At 34.6% G+C, this 27,824-nt stretch overlaps 2 protein-coding genes and 1 long non-coding RNA gene across 3 annotated transcripts; 2 read left to right on the plus strand and 1 right to left on the minus strand.

Annotated features, from left to right (window-relative positions):
- Positions 1-4,422, plus strand: LOC105324814 (transmembrane protein with metallophosphoesterase domain). The gene is made up of 5 exons (XM_011424003.4): positions 1-957; positions 1,087-1,197; positions 1,353-1,518; positions 2,433-2,572; positions 2,780-4,422. Exons 1-5 carry the CDS (start codon positions 282-284, stop codon positions 2,968-2,970), a joined length of 1,284 nt encoding a protein of 427 aa, XP_011422305.3. The 5' UTR covers positions 1-281; the 3' UTR covers positions 2,971-4,422.
- Positions 4,423-4,454: 32 nt separating this feature from the next.
- On the minus strand, positions 4,455-27,354 carry LOC105324813 (copine-3). Its single transcript, XM_011424001.4, has 15 exons — positions 27,183-27,354; positions 25,095-25,274; positions 24,259-24,438; positions 23,328-23,402; positions 22,771-22,845; positions 22,516-22,599; positions 22,273-22,362; positions 19,770-19,871; positions 9,709-9,792; positions 9,305-9,364; positions 9,049-9,182; positions 8,567-8,670; positions 7,039-7,181; positions 6,438-6,674; positions 4,455-5,298 (listed from the first exon to the last, which is right to left on the minus strand). Exons 2-15 carry the CDS (start codon positions 25,257-25,259, stop codon positions 5,188-5,190), a joined length of 1,644 nt encoding a protein of 547 aa, XP_011422303.3. The 5' UTR covers positions 25,260-25,274; positions 27,183-27,354; the 3' UTR covers positions 4,455-5,187.
- On the plus strand, positions 11,096-15,763 carry LOC105324812 (uncharacterized). The gene is made up of 2 exons (XR_899628.4): positions 11,096-11,358; positions 15,296-15,763. It is a non-coding gene; the product is annotated as an uncharacterized lncRNA (long non-coding RNA).
- Positions 27,355-27,824: the final 470 nt, after the last annotated feature.

Raw genomic sequence — 27,824 nt, forward strand, 5'->3', positions numbered from 1 at the left:
TCCGACACGACCAGTGTAAAAGTTACCTAGATCAAAACCCACGAGCCCGCTTATGCAATATAGTCTACTTTCTTTTTATCCAATTGTTGACTTTACTAATAAGTGACATTTCGTTAGATGCATTGAACATCATACAATTTGCAAAATATAGACAAAAATATTTTCAAGTGACAAATCAGATATACATGTATACATTCAGTATTTATTGTTCTGCACGCTGATTTCAGATTTGAGTGATCACAACGCCGGTATTTTCCGAACACGACAGATGGACATTGACCATGTCGATTATGGAGTCAGTTCGATCAAAGTTCTCCTACATTATAGGAGGAATCTGTGTTATTATTGGCATTGTAATGGCTGAGACATGGATTCTTTCGCTAGATTTCCAAACAAGGGGGCGTATATTGAGGGCCCAGTTTGTGGTTTTTCTACAGTTAGCCTTGGTGGGAGGGGATTACTTAGTATGGCGGTCCTTGGCTTTGTTTTTCGATGGTTCTCCGAACACTCGTTTGCCCAAACTATGGAGACTTCTGCTATTTGTCTACATGTGTCTTGTTCATTTGAGTTATTTGTGCAATGTTTTGTTCGTTAGGACAGAACCGATTCTATTTTCCATTGTATGTTATTTATGCCTAGCTGTTCATTTTCAATTTGTGTTTATTATCATTGTATTCAAAATATATGAAGCACTTTATAAGACTGTCAAAGGCAGATCATTCCATGGCAAAAGAATGTACTTCATAGCATTTGTGTGTACCATTCTCATAACTGCACTTGGCTTTATCAATTCTCAAAAGCCCCCTGTGATAAAAAATGTATCTGTTCCAATTAAAAATCTACCACAAAAATTAGATGGCTTTCACATTGCAATGCTGTCTGATATTCATCTGGGGGTAACTGTTGGGAAGTCCAAACTTGATAGAATTGTTGCCATGGTCAACAGCTTGAATCCAGGTAAATTTTTGTATACATACATAAAATATATGATAATCTTTATGCATGTAGATAATTGGGTCTATGTATTAAAAGCCTAAGTATTGTACAGTACATGTAATAGATGTGGCTAAATGATTTTGGTTACAGATGCTGTGGTCATTGTTGGAGATTTAGTAGATGGCCCAGTCAAACAGTTGGAGGAATCCTCCAGAAGTCTCGTCAACATCGTGTCCAGATATGGGACATATTATGTAACAGGTTGGTTCATCAGTGCCTAGTCTGACATGAGACTGAGTATCACATATCGTTTGTCATTTCAAAAGAGAGAGAGAGAGTTGTTGGGTGTACAATACACACATTACATATTACATATATGTACATGTATTTGTAGTTGTATGTATATTTTTCCCAAGGTAACCATGAGTATTACACAATGGATGCAGGCAACTGGTTGACACATCTGGACTCTCTAGGAATCAATGTCCTACACAATGGTAATAGACAGATTCCTTCAGAGGGCAATCCGAAGGAGCAGTTGTGTATGGCAGGAGTAGATGACCTTGAAGCTGATAGAATAATGTAAGCTTTACGTCAATGTATTAACCTCTATGTCATACATGCTCTCTTATTTGAACATGCATTTAATAGCTGCAGAACTGTAGCTCCCAAAACTTAGAGCTACAGTTCTAAACCTGCAAATAAACTTGCTAACACAATACAACAAAAGTTCCTTTTGGACATCCTGCAGTGTCTTGATATTGTATAGCCCTTGGTTTGCTAGAACTTATCAGTTATGATCACTAGTGTCAGATTGGTTTGACAAAAAGGAAAAAGTTTTTGTATATAAAAGCTTTGATTGAACTCTAAAATGTTCAGAAAAACAGCAAATTTTAAATGTAAATTTTGCAGTATCAAGCACAGACTCAGCATGCATCAGTTAGATGAGGACTGAAATTATACCTGTAATGCTGACATCAAGTAATCTAAGCACCTGTTAATCTGTTCACTCAAAATCATATTATTGACTGAAAAAATATCAGAAGTCAATTTTGTTGAGAGATTTGCACTGCTGACTCAGCTAAGGCAACCTTAGGCACTTGTTTTATATATACATGTATAGATAAATAAGTTTCCTATACTAGTCTATACTTATTTTAAGTTTGGGAAGTTCTATACCAGTCCTATAAAAAGGAATGTTTAATGAAAACTTTCTGTAAAGGAAACAGTTTAAATATCAAGATATGACCCAAGGGTACAGACCTTTATTACACAACCATCTGCACACATCATTTACCAACTGATGGAGAAACATGCTTTGTGGAGTACAATAATTGTCAATTTCTTGTATTAACTACTATGGGTCATGGGTCACATTGCTCACCTACAATCATTTGTTTAATCATCCGTTAGGACTTACGAATTTAAAGTAACTGTACATATTATCATTAAATGGTGAGAAAAGAAAGGAGATTCATTCTAAATTTTATCTCAAGGTATGATGACCATGGCTTCAAACTGGAGGAGGCATTAAGGGGATGTCATTCAGAACAACCCGTTATTCTCCTAGCCCATCAGCCAAAAGCTGCCAAGAAAGCTCTACAGACCAGCCGCCATATAGATTTAGTCCTCTCAGGTAAACTAGCGTAATTTGCATGTAAATTTCATTGCATGAACTGATATTGTACAAATGTACAATATGTTTATTTAAAAAATTTCAATCAGGAAATGGGTGTCTTATGGTATTCTTGCATATGTTTTTCTATTTTATATCTTTTGGATTTATTGAAATTTAAAGAATTTGCTATTCTGATCATAAACAATTATAATTTTTTTTCTTTAGGTCACACACACGGTGGACAGTTTCCCCCTGTGGTTTTCGGAGCCTATCTTTTCAACCCATTTTATGCGGGTTTATATCGCTATGGTGACAACAGCCATGTTTATGTTTCCATGGGAACTGTATACTGGGGATTCCCAGTTCGTATTATGACAACACAGGAAATTACATCAATAACACTGCACACTGTGTGAACAAACAGAATTCATATCATTTATTATTGATCTCAGTATTTAAAATTAATTCTCCTTTTTTAAAGGTTTTCTGAAAAAATTATTTTTACATTAATAAAGTTGCAATTGCATTTCGTACAATGCATCTTCATACATTTTTACAAATTTTACAATTCATAAACCAAAAATGTATTTACTAGGAATTTCAATGAGTACTCGACTATCGCTCTGTCATGCCAATCATCGACTAAAATTTTCTTAGTCAATTACTTGTAAAGTGAAGAAAAAAAAAATTAAAACAATTTATTTCTTAGTAGGGTAGTTTTTGGGCTTTAAATAAAAATAAAGAGTTTTCTTTTTTGGCATTTTTGATCATGTTACACTCTGTTTCATATTGAACAAGTGGCCCAGGTATATTTTTAAGTGAATATAGAAGCTTCTAACTAGTAGCCAACTCTGATATTGATTTGTTTTGTGTTAAAATTGTATTTACCAATATGCACCTCTTCATCATCATTCATTCTAGGATTTGGTAAAAATTGTAATGCATGTATATTTTTGAAAGTTTTTTTCAAAAGTTTATCGATGCTCAATGATATATTGAAATGTCTCTCCACAAAAAAAGGTTAATAGTAAACATTTAGGCATCATGCCTACAGTATGTTATGTAAAATATAAGGTTGTTGATTGGTTACAATAATGTTGTTGTAACAATACCAGAATATCAGAAATATGATTTGTTCTTTTTTTCAAAATTTAAATATATGAATTTGATACATATAAATATGATGCAGCAATCAGGTTGATAAAAGAAAGGAATTCTGCTTGTTTTTAATCACAATGGTTTTTGGAAATGAATGCTCATTTGATCATGGATTTGAATAATTAAAATCTGACCCTCAATGCTTAAAATGTCAACACGAGGATTATGAATATTATCCCTGATGTACGTACCAGATATAATAATCTACCTCATGTTAATTTATGTGGAAATCATTGGTTAACAGTAGTCATGGAGACCATGTATAATCCATACACCATTAGTACAAGAGATACCTCCCCTTGAGCATTATGACACTATATTAAGAGTATTAGGACATCAAATTTTGTACCCAACTTGAAACTTGTAACACTGTTATGAAATGTTTTCTTTTCATTATTTTGTAATTTACACAAAGGCAGTCTGCAAGTTATATTTGTCACATATGGTTTGTAGTTGACCAAATATGGTTTATAAGTGGTCAGTAAATTCCATATGGGGTGAGAGCGGAGCTCCACTCTCCCCATATATTATTTACTGACCATGTATAAACTATTTTAGGTCAACTACAAACCATGTAACTAATACAAGAATCATTTTGAATTGTTGATCCTAAGCATCGAGATTATAATCAGATTGATTATGATTCATTTATACACTGTTACCTATAAAGTCAAACAATAATTTTGGTTTTTTGTTGCCTTTGTTTTGATGTAAACATGTTAATGAATAAATTGAAACAATCTTTCCAGTTTTGAATATTCTTTAATTCAAAAATACCCTTAAGTTATATGCTTAAGTGTGACTAAATGATAGAGGTTAGAAAAAGTCTTATGTCAAAGGCTTTATATGTATAAAGTAAGAAAAAATATGGAAGCACTCATCTAATCTATTGTCTTTTAAAATAACTTGTAACAGATAAAAGATTTTTCTATATATATAATAAAGCAGATGATATGTATTTAACTATATAATGCAAATGCAAAAAAAGTTGCTTAGAATTGTAAATACATATACTACAAACTGAAAAAAAGTTGTTCATGTATTATAAAAAAGAATACAAGGGTCAAATATCCCTCACATCTCACCAATATAAATTGTTGAAACATAAATTTTAGTAGCAAAAAATAACAAAAAATATATATATATAGAATGACTAGGTACATTTGAATTAATTAAGTTTAAAGGCAAGCATTACATCATACATGTGCAGCTACAAGTATGTAGCTAAATTACACTTACTTTGAAGAACAAGTAACAAATATTCAATGAATACCTGTATGAGAGCAAAAGAAATTGAAATAATTGCACCATAACATGCAAGTCCTATCCACTTGGCTAACATACAGCATTATAATACCCATGTATAACTATAGTATTAACAATTTTACAAATGTCAACAAATTGTGTAGCATAAAAGTTGCCTTTTCTTGGTTGGTTACCCTCAAAATTAAATCAACCAGTTGTCTCCCTTTTAATTAGGTTTGAGTGGGTCGTGGTTTGGGGGGAATTTTCCTAATTTCATAGTACTGGACCACTTGTTGTGGAACTTCGGCTAGCACATGACGGGCCAGTTCAGCACCAGTAGTCTACAGAAGAAATGGTTGACAGTTTGTCAAAGAATTTTAACCAAGAATAACCAAGAATAAGAATCTGTTTTAATTAATAGCTGAACAATTTATCAATGAAATATCATAAGCAAATATAAAAATGGCACCCCCCCCCCTTTTTTTTTTTTTTAATAACATGTACACACTACAAGAATTATTCTGTCAACATTTATTACCTGTAATAAATAATCACATTAAATACTCAAATCAAAGAAAAAGTACTGTATGAATAGTAAAATTACTTTTTTTCTGATTTTTAAAATATATAAATAGAAGAGAAAAGAATACAAATTCTAGCTGACTACTTTTCCTGTGAGAAAAATTTCTATCTAAAAACCTTGTCAATAGTGTTGCTGTAATTGTTCTGATTTTGATAAATGGGGCATAAGAAATATATGCATTGTTCAAAGCAATTTTCAAAATAGTTACACAGGTAGTAGTGTTAATATAACACAGCAATTGTAAAACCTCACATTAACTAGCAAAAAACAATAGTGTACAAATTAAAGAACTGCAAAACAGATCACGCTGCAATGGATGAACTAGTTTAAATAAATATATTAATGAATAATGACATAAAGAAATCTCTTTAATTAATAAGGTTTATACAAAACAACTGAATTATGAAACCTCAGTTGAATCTCTCATCCACATTGAACTCTCACCCATATGTTTTTTTGTATGCATATACTGGTAGTTCAGAATATTTTAGACAATTTAAATGCAAAATGTGATGGAACGGTGGCTTAAATATGGACATGATACCAGACAATTCATCATGTACATGTACTGTGGTCATTTCCATTTTGAGGGAAAATAAAACTTATTAAAGGGAGTTTCCATACAAATGTATATAATTTGAAAAATTTGAAATGCAGTGAAATACATGTTTAAAAGGTTCATGTCCTATTCCTCCTTAAACTTTAAACTTAATGTGAGCTATATTGTGATAGAAGCACTAACTAAACAAACCTCTGCTTTCATCTGCAAATCAACGATAATTTTATTCCAAAAAAGTTGGGAAAAAAACTTTCAGAGAAAATTCATCAAATGTACAATTACATCCTATTTTACTAATATGTAATATCAGTTTCTAGTTTCTAATCTTTCTCAGTTACCTTCTTAAAATCCCTGAAGGGCACAAACTGGACGATGTCTCTCAGAGCGGGTCTGCCATTGGCCCCCTTCAGGGTTCCATTGTCCCCGTCCAGGAAGTTCATGTCGCTGAAGTCTGCCTCCCCCACCCCCACAATAATGAGGGACATGGGTAGACCCGAGGCATAGACAATGGCGTCCCTTGTTCTGTCCATGTCTGTGATGATGCCATCAGTCAGAAGTAGTAAGATAAAATAGGCCTACAAGAAAAAGTGCTGACTCAATAAGGGAAATGGGTTCTTTGTTAAACTTTAAAAACTTTTTCTTTGTTTTGAATTTATGAATGGTTTTCAGTTATACCCTGAGATGAAAGTGTTCTTTCATGTCATAGATAACAATAAAGATATTGTTAAATTATATAATTTTACAACAACACAGAGCACATTGTTCTTATCAAAATGCAAAGATAAAAGTGTTAGCTTTGAAAATGAAAAATTCTATGTATTTTACTCTTAGCCATTACAATAACATAGACACAGTATGTACCTGTCATAAAATTTATTCATAATTCAGTTACTGTGAAAGCATTGATATTAATACATAGAAGATAAATGTAACACCCACATGTGCCCCTTTTTCAGCCTCTTCTTTCTGGGCCTGCTCAGCAAATCTAGCTACATGGTAGATGATGGGAGCTACATTGGTCGGGCCATAGAGAGTCACCCTTTGTATGCAAGCTTTGTAGGCCTCAAGGACACCAGCAATTCCTTTCAAAATCAAAGTACTGACAATACAGAATGGAGTTCATATTTCCATTTCAATAAGCAGTACTGTCAAGTCTTGTGTATAGTAAGCACCTTTTTTCAGCCAAAATTTGATCAAAAATGGGTGGGGGGTTGCATATCATACATAGTAACAAAAGTTTACCAATTTTCTTACCGTAATGTCTCGTGTATAATACGCACTTCTGTATAATACGCACCCAAAAAATGGCGAAAAAACAGCAGGTCCTATGTATAACACGCACCCAAAAAATGGCGAAATCAACGGCCGCCATTTTCCCCCAAACTATCGATGTTTCATGTTAATTTTATAATCCATGCGCAATTTCTTTAATTTTGAGATCGGAACATAGCACAGACGATGAAAATCGACGGCCGCCATATTCCCAAATAACTATCGATGTTTAATGATAATTTTTTAACCCAAGCGTAATTAGAGTCAAAGTTCTTACACTTTTAATTAAAAAGGACGGCATGATTTACATGGGCAGTATCAAAAATCATTTGACACTTCGTATATTGTTTCTTTTTCAACATCGGAGAAGTAGACGATCATCATACGTAGAGAAGAACGGCAACCGAGCTTAGTGCTTAAAAGTAATAATGTTTACAGACATAAACCAGAAATGATTTAATTGATTAATTATAGTTAAACCCTATGATTGTTGTTTAAATAAACACTGTGAAGAAACGTTCGTATGTCGTATATCGTCATTATCAAGTCGTACAAATGATCGATGTAATTTAGCAGTGTCTATGTAAAGCAATAACGTTTCACTGCTTAACGGGATACAAAGTAATTAAGTTTAATAAAATCAGAATAATTGCTAATATACATGCACTTGAAAACACCCTGTGAAGTCCGACACAAGAGAGGTATATGCTTCTGACACCGGAAATTGTTAAACAAACATTGACCACGCGCCGAGTCAAAAGGTGGCTACTTACGTAATGGCGAATACACTGGCGATATTTAAACTTGTTTGATGCAAGAAATAGTGTTAAGAGAGGATAAATATTTCAATACATGGGGAAAAAAATTAAGAATAAGGTATTTCTGATGCAGTAAATTTAGTATACACTCATTCAATTTGCATAACACGCTATATCGGCAGTCACTACTCCCGTGGTATCAAGAATCACAGCTTGAAAAAATGGGGTACAATTTTTGTCCTATGTATAACACGCACCCCCCACTTTTGATCAAATTTTGGCTGAAAAAAAGTGTGTGTTATACACGCGACATTACGGTAAGCATGTTTCTGGATGCCGCGGGAGTATGACTGCAGATATCGCATGTTATGCAAGTTGTAAGAGTGTGCACTAAACTTATTTTGTTAAAAAAAATGGTTGTGATATTCAACCCCTACCTGCACAATAAGGGTTGCTGGGGTTGAAATTGATTGCAAACTCCATTGACACTTGTCCGTCTGGAAGCTTGGCTCCAAATCCTAGAGCTGGAAACAACTTATCCCTACAAAGTGTCACCCAGTGAAATGACAGTGGTCAGGAAACCCATGCTTTAACATTTATTGTTGATTTAACTGATGGAAATCACAGAAAAGAATAAATCATAAAATATATATCAACAAGATATTCTAAAAAGAGAATGAAATGCTGAACTGACTGGTGAAGCTAATAATTGGTAGAACTGAAGGGAGTGATTGTTTCTTAACACATTAATAAACCTTTGTAAGTTGATGATGATAAATATACCAGTAAATAAAACATTTGTTTTGAACAGAATAACTATCACTCAATCCCAAAATTTCAAGAATTAATTTCAAGTTTTAATTTTAAGGCTCCAAATAATCCAAATGACAGGAAGAAGATTTGGGTTTTGATTTCTTACGTGTCATAATCCTGACAGACATTGCCCACAGCCTGTATGGCTTGCATGTATTCATTGGGCTGATAAGGGTTGATGTAATGAAGAGAAGTGGGATTAGCAGGATTTCCATTGGATCCAGTAAAGTCAATTCCCACCTATCAGAAAGTAATGTCAACTTAATATCATTCTTTAATGGAATGATGATTATATATTTAAAGCATTTCCTGCATTACTTACACGTTCTACATGTATAAAGATAATTATTCTGATCACTTACTGTAAAATTTATTTGCATGCCACCATACACAAATTCTAGAAATGATGGTCTCTGGAATATCTAAAATAGAATGGTTTCTATAGTCACACAAAATTCAAACAAACAAGAATGAGTGCAATGAAAACAAGTAAACTAAAATCTAAATTTCATCTTTAGTGCAAAACTCCCTCTTACTCAGTGACATCTGATACTTTAATGATCATAATTTACTTCCTAAAATGTATATAAAGTTAAAAAATTTAAGCATACCTTATATTGTAAGACAAAATTGAAGAAAATCATTATTTAACACAATGATTATGGTATATATCAGAGTAAACATTTTGTTAAAAAGATTTTTTTCCAGTTCAAAGAGTTACCTCCCCTATCAGTGGTACTTCGTACCTTAAACAACACAGCCTTACCTTGAGCTCTGTAAGGTGTATAACTCCTGAGTTCTGGTACTTCTTCTTGGACTGTTTCTTAGGATTAATGCAGGGATACTGGGCCTAAATAGAAATAATACGATACCTATAACCCTAAAATTTATTCATCAAATATTTTCATTTTATAATCATCATCACTTATGCCTTGATTAATGAAACAAAAATTAAGGTACAACATATAACTTTTAAGTCAACTGGCACTTGTTCTGGATGTGGAGTGTCTGGGTGGGGTTGGGGAGTGTGGGTTGGAGTTAAGGTCATCAATGGCAAAAATCAATGACAGACATATACCAGATATATATTCTAGCAACATTTAAACTGGAACAAATCTGTAAAATTAAATTGAAGTGATTGCATTTTAAAACCCAGTCCGGTAATTATCATATTGGTAGAATACATGTAAAACATTACTGAAATCAATATACTAATATCACTGACACTAATATAAAAATTCAGTTACTACATGTAGTTTTCAACATCGAGTATATATATCCTCCATATATTGACTGGGGTGTGAAAAAAAATCAGCCAAATCTTTGAATCACTTGATATGGAAGAAAGAAGTTTTGTTATGTGATTTCACTTTCTATCGTCAGATTTTGATCTTTTAAATACCTGTTAGCACACTAATTGAAAGTGCACAATTCGTGTTTGATCACATGTAAACATTTACCTATACCCCAATATCACGTAATAACAAAAAATCGATTGAAATGTACCGCATAGCCTGACACACATCAAGGCAGCACAAATATTGAATTTTAAACCTCTACAAAGTTCTTAGTAACAAAAGTGCACTGTACCTTATTTTCTTTTTCAATACAGTAATTTTGCAGTTATATCTGAATCCTATGAAATAAGTTTATTATTAATAAAATGTTATTCATATATACCCAATTTATACTTTTACTTGCTTTGACTAAAATGCGTTGTTAGATTAGATGACCATAATCTAAATCAATGTTCTAGTATAGGGATAAGCAAACAGTCGTTTAATTTCATTGACCTACTCAGCATTCTCAAGTCAAATAAAGGTAGCTATAAAAGCTTAAAGCTATTTCATGCAACACTGCCTACACCTTTCTCCAACACTTTTCTCGAAATCTACCTTCCATCTTTTGAGGCGTTTACCTCTTATTTTACTGTAAGTACCAGGTATCAACTTTATTTCTTCACTATCAGTCTGTTTTTTTTATCAATGACTTAATTTATTAAGTACACTGGTACTTGTATGGTGTGTACTCAGTTTACTGATGATCTTGCCTTTAAATTCATTTGTTTCTTGAGCATTTTTAAACGAATAGAAAATGTCATGCATTTGATTTCTCAAAAAAGTTCCGCCTCCACATTTGGGCAGGGCCTTTTTTGTTTACCCACTCAACAACAGCGTGATCATTTAAATAGTTTCCAATAAACAGAGTGTGCCATAGCAAAAAAAAAATTTAGAATATAAAATCACAATGAATTCTGATATCAGCTGACAATCAGTCGGTGACCCTATACAACTCTTAGCGTGCACAGTTCATGTGAGGTTCTCTATCCCAGATTAAGCGAATTATTAAGCTGCGTAATATATTGGAGCAATTTCATTTCTTTGTAGTGTATGTGAGGATACTAACACAATCAGATGTAAGTATCTATGAAAGTCTATAATAGTAGTTGATCCAGATCTTGATTTACCTAGTATATGCACAAGGGTGGGGTATGTTATATATAATGCTAACTTTTGATAATGGTGGGGGGGGGGGGGGGGGGAGAAGTTTTAAGATTATATATCAGATATCAACCAAAATCATGTAAGCCTCTCAAAACCATGTACTAAGCTAATAATAAATACTTAATCTGATAAAAACATTTTAACTATCTAGGTTTACATACAAGTATTAGAGACATATCCTTTCAAATGTTATTCAAATTTTATGACTTTCACTGGAGTGTTAAAGTAATAGAGATGCAATTATCAAAATAGAGATGCAATTACCAATGGTATATTATATGTTCATTGACAGAAATTCTCCAATTCAATCAAATCCCCATCCCAGCACACCTGAGTTCATTAACCTCCAGGTATGCAGGTGAATTCCTTATGATCTTTGAAGCTACTCAGTCACTAATGAGTCGATTCCAGAGCCACACTCAGCTATATAGCTTTATAGTGTAGAATGTTTACCCAGTACCCTGAACTTGTTGACACATTTTTATTTAGACATGAAGCACAATACACTAGGTCAGTGCTGTTTGCTTTATATGGTCAGCTCTGGTTGACCGTTTATGGGTGGGGCCTTTGTGGAAGTGATAACACTGCCTTGGACCTTTCATTTGAATATTGTCATAGAGATCTCAAAAACATCAACAATAGAGGTTGGAAAGGAAATTTCATTAGCATATTTAATGTTGGACTGCAATAGGATTTACTAAAATCTGATTAGGTAAGCCATATCATTTACCCGGATCCTGTTAGGCTTTATGCAAGCATTTTTTTCTTTCATTAAACAGTAGTTTGTACTGGACCCAAGTTTCAATGAGACATTGATATACTTAATTAATTCAGAACTTTTTGGTGTAAATTCTACGGCTCATAATTACATCAATCTCCATCAACCCTTAAAATTATCATAATGACAAATTTGGCAGTGACAAAATATAGCAATTTATAAGCAATTTTATACCTCTATAAACATATATGGTAGCAACATAAATTGACAAACAAGATCAATATCTCTAAACAGCTGTTGACACGTATCCTAATAGCTCCCGGACAAAAGCATGGTAGAGGCAGGATAGAAAAGTCAATTGTTTTCCTGTTTTATCACTGACAATTTACTAGTAACTAAGAGCAGCATTGTCCATTGATCAACAGTGTTTTTATTCCTTCGTTCAGCTACACCCCAAGTAAGTACTGTTTTCCTAAGTTACAGCCTTTGTACTTTCTTGCATTAAGGTGTTAAGTACTGTACTACTGTAAACGTACTACATTTGGCTGTGTATTCTATTTAGCGCTTTTGGCGGAATGCGTTTTCCGCTAAATCAAGTACATCGCTAAATGCCATGCATATATGTATGAGAGTAGTCACATTCAAGAATACGTTAATTCAAATCTACGCCAACTTGTTCAAAAACTAATTTCGGCAAAATATCGTACACGCCAAATATAATACGTTTACAGTATTCTCTTCAAAGAAGTGGACATGCTTAGTCTTCGTTCATTCGTGATGAAGGCAATTAATACCTGTCCACTTCTCTAAAGAGAACAGCTGTTCAAGTACTTGCTACAAATGTCAGTATTTTACTTTTTAAATGACTAGAATTGTTGTTTTATTTAATGCACATAATTTTCATCAGTCATTGTCACCTGCAGGCTTGAGGATCATTTGTTTCATGACCACGGGCAGCTTTCCAAAACACCAAAAGCTTTGGTTATAGTAAAATTTCCTTGTGATAATTACACTTATTGTTAACACATCAATTAAATTGCATGGATTTTGAAGTTTTGTTTTAAAGCACTGACCTTACTGTACATAGCTTTAAGAGCAAAGCTGTCAGTGTGACAGCAAACTGGGTTATCTTTTGTGTGAACTTTAAATTCAACAAGTGATTTTTTTTCATAAATATCCAATTAATATGCACATCTCTGATATATGTACAACTGATCTGCATAAGAACAACTTCCTATCTTGAAAGCTGTAGGAGGAGTTATCCGTACAATAGGGGTACCCTTTTGGTAGCTGCCCACCTGCCATTTCCACCATTTCATTAACCAGATTTTTCCTTTAGAAAACCCAGTTACAATACAAAATGTGCACTCGTCAAGATACGCGTTTTGCTGTCTCACATATTGAACATTTTTAAAACTGATCAGAATAGCAAGTCATATCTTTAACAATCACTGTATACCCGTTTTATTTTTGTTTCTTTCACCCTCATTGTCAGCAAAGGAATTTAAGACTGGGCAATTTCATAACAAAGTTTAAATTACTATGTTGATTAGAAAGCATATCGTACAACTGTGTCTGGGTGAATTCAAGACAGGGCAAAACTGTTTGCAAGTATAGAAGAGAGAGAAAAAACCACAGGGCCAAAATAACCCTGTATACAGTATTTTGATTATGACCAGAAAGGCTATATTCTTTTTACCAAAATCTTTAATCTTAAATGTTACGCCCTACTAGGTGCCCCACCCTTCCCTCAACCGCCATCACCCTTTTGATTCCATTTACAGAGTAACAGTAGATTATGAGCTGGTCGAGACGTTAGCATTCCAGCATGTTGATATGTCTACCTAACAACACCCATTCTATGTCAACACAAGGAATATCATAATCACATTGAAAGTTAAGATTACGCCTTGTCAACAGGTACAGGTAGTGTACCTGGATATCATATCAGATAATATCAGGTTGTCAAGTTAATGGCTCTAAGCTCATCGCCCCCTCCAAAAATCTGAAACACACCTGCATCTGTGTTCTTTCTTACACTTATTTAAAAATTATAATATTTTGATACAAAACACATTAACAGCAGAATAATCAACCGGTAAAAGAGAAACTTCAAATACATGTACCGGTAGTAATGATAAACTCTCTTCAATTTCATTTTAAATATTTTGTACCCGGTATTTTAAATTTGTAAGTAGATGTGATAGAAAGCCCAAGTACTGGTACATACAAAAATTTTCCCATTAAACACTGAATATTGACAATATAAAAAATTTCCTAAATATCTTTCAGAAAACTTCATCTTCTGTCGTTTTTTCCTTTATTCCATTAAACACCGCCATCAAATAAAAACAGGGATTGAATTATGCTTTCCCAATCTTAATCCAGAGTTTTGGCATATCCACTGTACTTGTGTGAAGGTGCTTGAAATTTTCTTTTTAAAAATCATTTTTTTACCCGTAACTTAAACTTGATGAAAACTGATACATACAAAGTATTTAAAATTTTCTGTCAGACCCAAATTTTTACAAGACTATGTCAAGAGGATTTTTGTCCGATACAAATAGACAAATTTTTTGGTTCCGAGAAGTGTGCTAAAAAAAGCACTTTAACAGGCAGACATTGTAAATCAGTGCATGCATCAAACTCTCTCCAATGTTTATTAAACACTACACTGTCACTTTCAAACTAAGAGCTTTATTTGCTCAAAATATTTCATAGATCAATATCATCTGAAAGGTATATTACACCTTATATGGATACATGGAAAATATTTATGGTAACTACCTGCATTAAAAATCTAAAGTGTTTATTTTTCCAATATCAGACAGAGGAAGTCATTCATATCTTTCCCAACCAAATCAATTATATTTAGAATTAAAATTTTGTTGTTGATTAAAACATCCTGGTCACTTGTTGGTACATCACTGTTTGACTTGCTGGTAGGGTGATCTTTCTTTTACCTGACCCTAGCTATCATAAAATTTTATATAAAACTCTTCTAACTAATAGTTGCACCCACAAATCTAATAATGTGTAAAATCAAAGCCATAGAAGGAGTCATGCAATACTGTGGGAGTAATACGGTAAAAAATTTAAGAAGCATGCTTCATAATTGTTTTCTTTTCCAGATCACAACACAGCTTCCAACTGACTAGCAGCTTTAATGGGACAGGGCGAGGGTAGTGGAAAGGGAGGGGACCTGTGTCCCGGCATCCTGTGGGCGATCCTGTGGTTTCTGATCCTGTGGTTCCTAGCCTGGCCTGTGGCGTTCTTTATAGCCTGGCTGTATGTGCTCCTGATACCGTTCTCAGCCTGTATCGAACCCATGAAGGGTGTGTGTGAGGCCATTTTGAAAGTGCTTCAACTGCCACTGACATGTGCTGAGAACATGATTGCAATGAAGCCATTGTGTGGAGGATAAAAGGACTGACCTTCATAGGAAATTAGGACTAGAGGACTTTTACAAAATTTTGTATGTGCAACTGTAATGAACACAATTGTATTTTTTATAAAAATATGTTATTATCATACATGCATTAGTAAACAATAAATGGTTAAATGCCTCAAAAGGCTGCAATAAAGTCTATATAAATACCTCTATTGTCATGGTTTTATATATGAAATATACTGACCAAAAGAGTTAGAGGGCATAATAGAATGTTCTTTATACATGTTTATAACTTCCAAGAACAGAAGGTCACAGCAAGCAGATAGGAATTTGCATATAGTAACAAATGGGTACTATCAATTTAGTTTCTTAATTTATTTTAGTTTAATACATTAATGTCAACATTCCTATGATACTTTTATCAAACAACAATCCTATAAGTTGTACTCATTAGTACAGGTAACACTTGATGGCTCGAACTTCGATCTCTTGAAGTTCTTGATCTCTCGAAGTGAACTCACGGTCCCAATTTTTTCTCTGTATAACTAAGCAAATTTACTCTGATCTCTCGAACTCCGATCTCTCGAAGTTCTTGATCTCTCGAAGTAAAACCTGGGTCCCGTTATACATATTTCATTGTTTTCACTCTTGATAACTCGAAGTGGTTGCTGTGTACACACGCAGCATATCAAGCGTATAATTATAGCTCCGCGTGGACCTTACCTAGATGGTTGAGTGAACTCCTGGGGGCTAGCGTGGTAGTGTTAATTGGTTGATTACGTAAGTGACACTACCCCTTGCTTCCTTCAAAGGGTAGATAGGTAATTTGTAAGTGACCTGTTCCAAAAATACTCAACCTCATCCAGCATCCGAAACCTATGGCTAAGATTCAGCATTCAAGCCTGTCAGGTGCATCAGTATACATAAGACGCATCTCCATGCAAGTTTGGTTAATTTCAGACCAGTAATAACTAAGATATCATCATCAGAGGGCACTAGCAATTAAAAGTTTTTAACCTGCTCCAGCATCCGCAACCTATGGCTCAAATTCAACATCCACGCCTGTCAGGTGCATCTGTATCATAAGACACATCATCCATTCAAGTTTGGTGAAGTTAGGACCTGTAATAACTAAGATATATTTTTTAGCATCCTTGATAATGGAGATCAAGCTCTGCATCTGAAGCTTCCTCTGTGATTCATTCATATTACAGTTTAGTCAACTATGCAAGTTTGAAATAGTACTATTATCTATTAAACATGTGACCTGTTCCAAAAAACTTAACCATATCCAGCATCTGAAACCTATGGCTCAGACTCAGCATTCAAGCCTGTCTGGTGCATCAGTATCATAAGACGCACCATCCATAGAAGTCTGGTGAAGTTAGGACAAGTAATAACTAAGATATAATCATCAGAGGGAACCTGTTTCAAAAACTTTAACCAGCTCTAAAAACCTTAACCTCCTCCAGCATCTGAAACCTATGGTTCAGATTCAGCATTCAAGCCTGTCTGGTGCATCAGTATCATAAGACGCACCATCCATAGAAGTCTGGTGAAGTTAGGACAAGTAGTAACTAAGATATAATCATCAGAGGGCACCTGCAACAAAAACTTTAACCAGCTCTAAAAACCTTAACCTCCTTCAGCATCTGTAACCTAAAGCTCAGATTCAGCACCCAAGCCTGCCTGGTGCATCAGAATCATAAGACACACCATCCATGCAAGTTTGGTGAAGTACGGACCAGCAGTAACTTAGATATTGCTATCAAAGGGCACCTGCACAAAAAATTTAACCTGCTCCAAAAACCTTAACCTCCTCCAGCATCCGAAACCAATAGCTCAGATTCAGCACTCAAGTCTGTTTGGTGCATCAGTATCATAAGACACACCATCCATGCAAGTTTGGTGAAGTACGGACCTGCAGTAACTTAGATATTGCTATCAAAGGGCACCTGCAACAAAAACTTTAACCTGGTCCAACAACCTTAACCTCCTCTAGCATCTGAAATTTAGGACTCAGATTCAGCATCCAAGTCTTTCAAGTCCATAAGTAGGTCCAGATGCATCATCCATGCAAGTTTGGTGAAGATAGAACAAGTAATAGCTTAGATACAGGACCTGCAACAAAAACTTTAACCAGGTCCGGACGCCGACACCGACGCCGAGGGTATAGCATAAGCTCCCCAGCATTCAAGCCTGTCAGGTGCATCAGTATCATAAGACGCACCATCCATGGAAGTCTGGTGAAGTTAGGACAAGTAATAACTAAGATATAATCATCAGAGGGAACCTGTTTCAAAAACTTTAACCAGCTCTAAAAACCTTAACCTCCTCCAGCATCTGAAACCTATGGTTCAGATTCAGCATTCAAGCCTGTCTGGTGCATCAGTATCATAAGACGCACCATCCATAGAAGTCTGGTGAAGTTAGGACAAGTAGTAACTAAGATATAATCATCAGAGGGCACCTGCAACAAAAACTTTAACCAGCCACAAAAACCTTAACCTCCTTCAGCATCTGTAACCTAAAGCTCAGATTCAGCACCCAAGCCTGCCTGGTGCATCAGAATCATAAGACACACCATCCATGCAAGTTTGGTGAAGTACGGACCAGCAGTAACATAGATTTTGCTATCAAAGGGCACCTGCACAAAAACTTTAACCTGCTCCAAAAACCTTAACCTCCTCCAGCATCCGAAACCTATAGCTCAGATTCAGCACTCAAGTCTGTTTGATGCATCAGTATCATAAGACACACCATCCATGCAAGTTTGGTGAAGTACGGACCTGCAGTAACTTAGATATTGCTATCAAAGGGCACCTGCAACAAAAACTTTAACCTGGTCCAACAACCTTAACCTCCTCTAGCATCTGAAATTTAGGACTCAGATTCAGCATCCAAGTCTTTCAAGTCCATAAGTAGGTCCAGATGCATCATCCATGCAAGTTTGGTGAAGATAGAACAAGTAATAGCTTAGATACAGGACCTGCAACAAAAACTTTAACCAGGTCCGGACGCCGACACCGACGCCGAGGGTATAGCATAAGCTCCCCCTGACTTCGTCTCGGTGAGCTAATGACTGGAACAAAAAATTCCGGATTTTTTTAAACTTTCGATTTCTCGAACTCTTGATCTCTCGAAGTTTAATCATGGTCCCCTGAAGTTCGAGTTATAGAGATTCACCTGTATATGGTCAAATGATCAAATTCCTGCCTGGTTGTTAGATATTAAGTTTGTACCAAAGGACAGAATAAGTAAATGTATTGCCACAGTCCTGTAAAAGTCTAGCATCTTACACCAAGAGTTCACGGGACTGGTGTCTCATTGTGGGGCAGTAGGGTGATGGAGAAAGATCTCTCAGATTTTCAACTCCACTGGACTTCACTCCTACAGCAATTTTCTAACATAGGGATGATGATATACCAAATGTACAGACCATATTAAACTACAATGGCCTTCTCCTATATAACAAATCACCATTAATAATCAATTATGCCAAATGCTACAAAATTAGCTACATATAGTGCAACAGCTTTCATCCTACATGGATTGTGATTGAATGAAGTTCATAGATATTCATTGAAAGCACATTAGTGTAGTGTAACCAAGGACAAATATTTACATCTATCAAGTATTATTCCCTCTATTTCTTACAGAAACTTTTAGTTAATTCATAGCTCTATAAAAACAACCAGACTGAAATCTACACGCCCCGTTTATCGATTGTCGAAATCTACAGTGGCTAAAACTGACAAGAAACTGACAGGACAGATATCAACACGCCCTGTTTATAGATTGGTCCAAACCTACAGCGACCTAGGAAAAATCACGGACTGCACGAAATAATTATGATGATGTCAAACTCAAAGTCACACAGAGGACGATTTGGCTGTTTCTTATAGCTAACGTACTTACGTACATTAATAGTAATTTAGTGAATTTTACTTACTTTTCATAATCAATTTATCAGTTAATATAAACAATAAAATGCTTTTTTTTTTTATGATTCATTCGGGTTATGAAGGTAGCGATTGCAGAAAAAATTTACATAACCCGCTAACACAGGTTTAATATGTATTTTTTCTGCAATATTACTACCTTCATATCCCGAATGAATCACCAAAGAAAGCATTTTATTGTTTAAATATTCTGCCTTCTCCTGAACAAACACATTAAAAAGGGAGATAACTCTTTCACCATGTTTCACATACCTCCTTTCCTCCCTGAGTTTTGGACTCCATGTCTTCTAGGGTAGTGGTGAATGCACCGATAAAGTCATGTGACCCATCGCTGTCATAATCGTAGCAGTCAAACTACAGAAAACCAAGGAAGAAGCATTGATGACAGAAGAACAGTTACATGCTCAATAAACTCACTTCTTTGGTCAATTAATTTGACTTCTCTTAATACTGTGGAATCATTAGATTTCGTGGTGGCTCAATTTTCATGGAATTCGTGGGTACCTCTCATCCACGAATTAACATCCCCAACGAATTAATAAACTAGGGCTATAAAGTCATATTCCTTTTGTATGTATACGAAAATACACAAAATTACGTCCCCACGAACCTGTAAAATTTAAGCAATCCACGAAGAATAGTCCCCACGAATTTTAATGATTCCACAGCATATACGGTAAATATTCATACATTTCACATTCAATGAAACATGCGTCAAGATTTATAATTTCACACCAATAAAATTTAATGTTTTAAACACAATGTGATATCACAAATTCAGTCCCAAGTATGTACTGGTAAATCTTTTTTAATGCTCTTTTTAATTTCTTTATGACATTTTTTTTTGTGATGCCACATCTTAAAATGTACAGATCAGGAGTTAACTTCAGTTTGCTCAACAAATGCAGTGGAAGAGTCCTCTTACAGATATTTGTTGGGAAGCAACAGACATTAGTTTACTCCAGAAGTTAAAGGTTTAGTGGCACATTAGTGGCAGACACTAACAAGAATCCTTACTTTCAAAAGACTGAGAACACTTTGTATATATACCAGCATGTATATACAGTAAAACACGGTTAAAATGAAGATCAAGGGACAGGCAATTTTGCTTCATTATAAACGTAATTCTTTATATTTGGGTGGACCCTGAGGTCCACGCAGAAAATATATAAGCGAGGTTAAACCGGATGCTATGGGGAAAATTCAGCCTGCGCATGAGCTAGTCTGGTTCCTGTGGGTAATGGGTAGCTCACATCCGGAACACCTCGGGCCTTTCACAGAAAAACACCCGAGGTGTTCCGGATGGGGTAGCTCAGGGAACCAGGCTAGCACACGTTTATCTGATTCGGGATCGGGATTCCGTGCCATATGCACACATAAGTTCAAAGGCGCTGTAATTGTAAAGTTGTCGGTAAACAGTACAGAAACAAAGTATTCCTTTTAAAGAAATGATTGGCATGTGATATGAACAATCAGTATTATGAAATAAGTTAATGTTATGCCAAAACTACAACTTGCATCAAATAGCATAATTTACAATGTTTTGTTGTTTTCTGAATACACATGTAACATAACTTTACATTTATAGTAGGCGAGGCTAGAGAACTTCCCGATTAAATTTTTTTAAGCATTTAAGTATGATTGAATAATTATGTCACTATAAAAGTTTAAATCTCAAGAAAAATGCATCAAAATATGAAATTTTTAATTTACACAAAGCTGTCACTGCATAGTTAACAAAGTAGTGCGAATCGTAATGTGTGTGCAAATAGTAGAATTCACCAAATGCCTGATACTATACATGCAAACTTCATTCATAGATAGATCATAATTATTTCAGTAGTATGAATCCTTTAAATTCTGAGATAAAAAGTCAGGGCTATACATACATGTATACGTAATACAACGTACAAATTTAGTGGTTAAAAGCAGAGGGCTAGAGTCGGTGGAGTCTCTGATAATCTTAAGGCTTTCACGTTTTCGTTGGAAACACATGCAAATGGTCCACGTATTGTAGTCCTTTTTTAAAGGACAGCAACTTGTTACATTTACAAATATGCTTCCTTATATCAACCTGTAGAATAGCGAAAACATTCAATTCTGTGTGAACTTTTTCATGGTCGCATGCGCTTGTCTGAATATTTTAAACATAAAAACACGATTATATTAATGATTCTGAACAAATTACCATTCTTAAATGTAAATTAAGTAATAGACAGTAATGTTAAAAATTTCACCAGGATATGAACTTGGTTGGTACATGATCAATCTTCTAAGAAGCCCTTCTGGCTTCACTGGATTTGATCATGTGACCAACCAAGTTCATATCCCTGTGAACTTTCTCAATATTGCTGTTTCTTTTTTAAATATCTATTAGCTTCACATGTTTAAAACAAATGAGAAATGAAAATCACTTCACTATAAGTATCAATTCATAATGAGTGTTTTCGCTATAAACGTGTTTTACTGTACCTGTATTCAATTGCCATCTAGTAACATCTTTGTATAAGTTGTCAATTCTAGAGGAACAGAACCAGTACCAGTACATACTAGTAATCAAACAGTTGATGAATATATGGATATGGATTGAGAGGTTACCATATATGGATAGATTGAGAGATTACCATATATGGATGTGGATTGAGAGATAACCATATATGGATTTGGATTGATAGATTACCATATTTGGATATGGATGATAGATTACCATATATGGATGATATATTACCATATATGGATATGGATGATAGATTACCTTTATCTCTTGAGATTTGTTTCCTCCACACAAAACAAAAGAGGAAAGACAAAATGGCCGCCACACAGGATTCAATGTGTTCTTTATAACCTACAAAAAGAACAGTGCTAAATGATAATTTTCATCCTAATTTTAATAAATATGAATAGGATTGTTCCTTCACTGAAAAAAAAACAGGGTTTGTACATGACAAAAAATCTTTCCAGTTTTTTTTTTTATTGAAATGTATTGAGCCTGACTTACTTCTGTCCTGTGAACGACTTGCCAAGATCCATCTGCAGCTCTCTTTGAAATTTCTAGATATGGATCTGACTTTCCAAGAAAATCCTGATAGAATAAAAATTATTCAATGAAAATTTTACAATTTTTATGAAATTGCCTCTGTATAAATTTTAATCAGATACTAAATCATTGGGTACAAATCACCCACAATTATTTCAATTTTCCGTCTGTATATCTAATCTAATGTTTTCAAGGAATCAAGGAAAAAACTCAAACCTTGTTGTCGAGTTTGGTGGCTCTAAACTTCATGTGAACCATTTCTCCTCCCTCTTTTACTTCTTCAGATCTGATCTACAAACAAACACATGCTGGTAAAAGGTAGCAACAATGGTTTAAAAATTTCTTTTTTTATTTTGCATCCCTTTTTGATGTGATATTTTGGGCTATAAGGTTCTCACTTATTACTGTAAAACTGTATACAGGGAAATATTCATCCCAGTTTTATTTTTCGCCCCTTTCGCTTCATTGTCAGCGGATGAATTTAAGACTGGGCGAATTCCAATGTTCCAAGTTATCTGTTTAGTACACAAGCATGTCTGGAGAAATTTAAGACGGGGCAAAACTGTATGCAAATGTTGAAGAGCGAAAATAACATGGGCGAAAATAACCCTGTATACAGTATAGTCCAGGATATTAATTGGTTTTGCTTGAACTTTTTTCAATCCACTCCAATACAAATCAATCACAGATATTCAATGACATAATATATTGACTGCACTTTTCTATAATAATATATTCAATTGATTGCATTTAAAATAAAATAAAATTCCTACTGTGATTGTGGATCCTCCCATGGGTTTTCCATCCTTTTTCAGCAGAGGTGCACTGAAGGGATTTCGAGAAACTATCTGCAGAGAAAAGGAAGATAACATTGCAAAAATGGTATGTACTAATAATATAAAGGCACACTGAAAGGATTTCCAGAAACTATCTGTTAAGGAAAGGGAGAAAACAATGCAAAAATGGCATGTAGTAATAATATCAAGTACCACTATGAAATTACCGGTACTTCAATTAATGGAGATTCTGATTTACTTTCAACTCTTCATAAGAGGGTAAAAGAGGTAACCCCAAATCTACAGATAAAAGGGTAAGAGCTATCATTTACAAAGTCTCAGGGAAAGGAGAATATCACAAAATCAATGTGTCAGAGGGTGATTGGTAGGAAGGTAAAGGTAGAGGTAGGGGTTTATAGTCTTGCTCCCAAAGTACATTGACTCACACGGCTTCTACATATTACTCCCTGGCGAGACCCGACCAACAATCCATAGCATCCTCAACTCCCTAGGGAACATACAAGCAGAGCTGCCAAATTACAGTGCTAATGCTTTACATTCACATAGCCAACTCGCTCATGTGCCAGGTACCAGTTTTTAACCCCTGGGAGGAGAGAGTGCAGTAGTAGAGTAAAGTAGCTTGCCTAAGGTTACAATGTTACCGTGATAGCGACAGACCAGACTCGAACCCGGGGCTACTGTGTCCAAATCGGTCGTCGCTATCAAATGCGCCAACTTAAAGTGCTGAAGATGAGAGGTATTCATGTATATGAAATCTATAAACTGGATCATCTGGATGCTATGCTATCAGAAATCTATTGGTAAGAGAAAAAAGTTTACCACAAAATCTAAGAACCCTAATCTTTGCCAAACAGTTTTAATGATCGCTCCTTGAATTAGCTTCACATCAGGTACACAGTTTACTTACCACTCCTAAATTGCATTCAATCATGCCCAAAAAGTCATCATCTGCAAGGGATGCTGTTTCATTATCTAGGTCATACACTTCTACTTTCACTTTCTGTACTTCCTCAAAGAAATAATCCACAGTGAAGGCATGGGCAAACTTGGGGTCATGGCAATTTTTGATCAGCTCTGTACGTCCAATCTATTGATAAGTAAATGTTACAGAAATTTGAGTCTTTTAACATATATATGTACAGTGTATCTGCATGACAACCCTATACCCTCTATGAATTAATTAAAGGATACTAAATATTCACCTTGTAACTTTAAAAATAATATGTATCGATCAGATTGCAGTTTTATACAGTGAAAAAAGACATAATTACAATAATGCATGATCATCTAAAATGGATTCTGTATTTATGAAAGAAAACTACAGTTAAAAGGGACTTGCAATTTGCTTAGCTGGTCACTTAAAATCCCTTAACCTTCAAACATGCACACTAATTTCACAAAGTAAGAGCCAGATGGGGCTGAAAGAGAGATAAAATATTGCTAAAAAAATGATCTTCTGTAGACAAAAAAAAGTTATTCCAAAGTCATTACATTGCATATACCCATGGAGCTTTTTGGTGGGTAAAGCATGGATAAGCTAGGCCAAAGGAACAGAAAATATTTCACAAACAAAGATTACACTATATAATAGTCATAAAGATTGTATACAACAATGTGATGTACTATATTCCTAGGCCCCTAAAATTGCAAGATACATACAGAATTTATGAAAGAAAATAATAACCCAATAGTAGTAATATTAGCCTTGTCACACAAGCACAATAGAAAAACACAGTAAAATACCTCCTCCCATTTCTGACTTTTTCTAGATAGCACATATAGAGCAGCACATGGGTCAGATTTTGAAAATTCATCCTTTTTCTTCAGATCTTTGCACTCGACACGAAGCTCGACACGAGACACAGGACCAGCTGCCCCGGTCAGAGGGGGTACTCCTTGAGGATTCATCTTTCTCTAAATGTTCTGTATGCAGTAAATAAAGAAAAAAAAACATAACATAAATTTCATCCCTCAAAATCTTCTTAGGGGCTACATTTATCTTTTCTTCAAATTAAATAAAATGACTGGAAATTCTTCATCAACCTTATTTAATTTAATTATTAAATATTTCTATTTTTAAAATCATATACCGTTGGTATCAGCTAATAATATTGTTTGTAGCAAACAGGCCAAATAACAATACGGTGTATCAGAATGCGAGGTATATCAATTAAAACCATACAAAAGACCCCCTTTATGGCTGAAACAGTGATTATCAAAAAATTAAAACCTAGCTTACAAATGACCACCTTTAGGGCTGAAACAGTGTTTGTCAAAAAATTAAGAATATGTCATTAACAGTTTCATTCTTTTCTTTCTCCTAAATACAACTATGCCTCCATCAAAATTTGGATGCATGAAATTTATTCAACAATGCAGAGCAACCACTACAATTCAATCAGACACCTTTGTCAAGCTCAAGGTAAGAAACTGATGATGTACATGTTCTTTCATGATTTGGTTAACAATAAGCTGCAATTCATAGAAGCCCATGCAGGTTCTTTCCCTTTCAAGGGATTAGCAAATCATTTAATATTTATTCGTTTGATGAGATATCGGCGCTTCTGATTGGTTGAAAAATTTCTTTGATACCTGCATCAATTAAAATTTTTTCTGCATCTACTTTTCTCAACTGTTCTGATCTAACACTATTTATAGAACGGGAATTTCCAAGATAAACACTGTCAACAAAACGTAAAGTTGTGTCTGTTTTATTGTCAGCAAACAAAATGCAACCTTGTGAATATAAAAACTTGAAAGTTTAACCTTCAAAAATAAACAAAACACATTGTTTGATTCACGAAAAAGAAAATTAAGCGTCTTCTCAAGATTTCGTCTGCTTGAGATCAATCAACCTTTACAGCGAGGCTGACTGTTCCTTTTCCAGGAATATTATAACGAACATATAGGCCTATAAACTTTCTTAAAAGGTTCTTTCCCTTTCAAGGGATTAGCAAGTAATCTGACAACCCTTTAAGTTAGTGTTATTTCCTCATCTAAGTCAATTAAACAATGAATAACAAGGACTCATCCTTACAAACTTATAGATGGCAATCCCTTAATTCACCAACCCTGTGCAGATACAGGAAACAGGTTATCAAGTGGCATCATAACACGTATTTAAACAACTTCTGTCTGATTTGTTTTCTTACCCCCAAAATCTGTAGATATTAAGTGGGTTTTTTTTCTTTTACTTGTTAAATATTTGAGTTTATGATTGCATATCAACCTATCACATAAAATTTCCTTATCTCTACCTTGTATAAACATTTCTTGGTTGGTAAACTTATATTAAATTGGGCTTTTAACATTTCAAGAAATAAAAACATGATCATGATCAGTAACTGGCAAGATTTGAAACAAACATAAGAGCATCAGTCATTTCAATCCAGTAATAAAAGTAAAACCCTAACCCTGTCTGATGATGAAATGGTTGGTTTCAGCACTGTTCATGACTTAATAGTTAGAAGGCTAGACGATTAAGTCACTTGAAAAAATCAACAATACTTTTTTAAACCATTGCGATTCCATTTTTAGTAGAGCCAATCCATTTTTAACTCCTAGTTTTCTCAAATCTGCATGCATTTCTTCTCCAATCGAAAATTTTTGTTAACTTAGCTAGCTGTAATTTCACTGAACAATTCAAAATCTGCGTATTGCTTCTGTCTAATCGGAATGAATTATCAGAAGGTATATAAGCTTATATTCTATATGCTAGCCTGGCATTGGGTTTTTTCTCAACGAATTCCATTATTGATTATAACCATCATGAGCAGCTTTATTAATAAATAATAATGATGACACAGGTTTAAATTCATATTAGTTTCTTACCAATTTAATCACTTTGCACCTTCCTTGACGCTGTGCACATAAATAAACAAAGGAATAAGGGGTGTGACCTGTACCAATCCCACTGATTCAATCTAATGCGAAGTAAACTTCACCCTAACCATGCTTTGACAGACTAAACACTCACTTACACATCTCTTGACACTGGGTTTGTGTGAGTGTTTCATTGACAATATTTCACGAACTTCGATCCCGAGGAAATAGTATTCGGTTCTCGTCGCTCTTTTTTAGACGGAGGCTCTATGAGCCTCCTCTATTGCTACCGGTCAGCTTACATGTGACGTCGATAGTGGATTTGACGGACACCACCTAGCGGCAAAAATTGCAATATTCATTTGGGATTCATTTTTCAATATTATTATCGAAATAAATATCTTATTTGCAACTACAATAAATAGAACTTTACATATTGCGATCAATAAACATAATTTCTCTCGAAAATTTAGTCCATATGTCAAATTCCAAGTAAGTATGAATATGCATGAGTTTAAGAATAGAAATGGTGTGTAATCGTTTAGTGGCTATTAATACTTTTTATACAGCTTCCTGGCCGTGGCGACAAATAATGAGGATTCCTCAAGAACCATCTTGTGTTGACCGAAATATTGAATAATTATGAGACTC

The sequence above is a fragment of the Magallana gigas genome, chromosome 3 (genome assembly GCF_963853765.1).
Source record: "Magallana gigas chromosome 3, xbMagGiga1.1, whole genome shotgun sequence".
Lineage (NCBI taxonomy): Eukaryota > Metazoa > Mollusca > Bivalvia > Ostreida > Ostreidae > Magallana > Magallana gigas.

What these genes read in the sequence shown, in the direction of transcription:
- LOC105324814 (XM_011424003.4), top strand. Translation starts at nt 282, where the DNA reads ATGTCGATTATGGAGTCAGTTCGATCAAAGTTCTCCTACATTATAGGA. An exon ending in CTTGAAGCTGATAGAATAAT is followed by an intron (nt 1,519 to 2,432) that starts GTAAGCTTTACG and finishes TTTTATCTCAAG; the next exon opens with GTATGATGACCATGGCTTCA. An exon ending in TATAGATTTAGTCCTCTCAG is followed by an intron (nt 2,573 to 2,779) that starts GTAAACTAGCGT and finishes TTTTTTCTTTAG; the next exon opens with GTCACACACACGGTGGACAG.
- LOC105324813 (XM_011424001.4), bottom strand. Translation starts at nt 25,259, where the DNA reads ATGAATCCTCAAGGAGTACCCCCTCTGACCGGGGCAGCTGGTCCTGTG. An exon ending in ACAAATCTCAAGAGATAAAG is followed by an intron (nt 19,872 to 22,272) that starts GTAATCTATCAT and finishes GGTTTTCTGTAG; the next exon opens with TTTGACTGCTACGATTATGA. An exon ending in TACACCTTACAGAGCTCAAG is followed by an intron (nt 9,365 to 9,708) that starts GTAAGGCTGTGT and finishes ATTCTATTTTAG; the next exon opens with ATATTCCAGAGACCATCATT.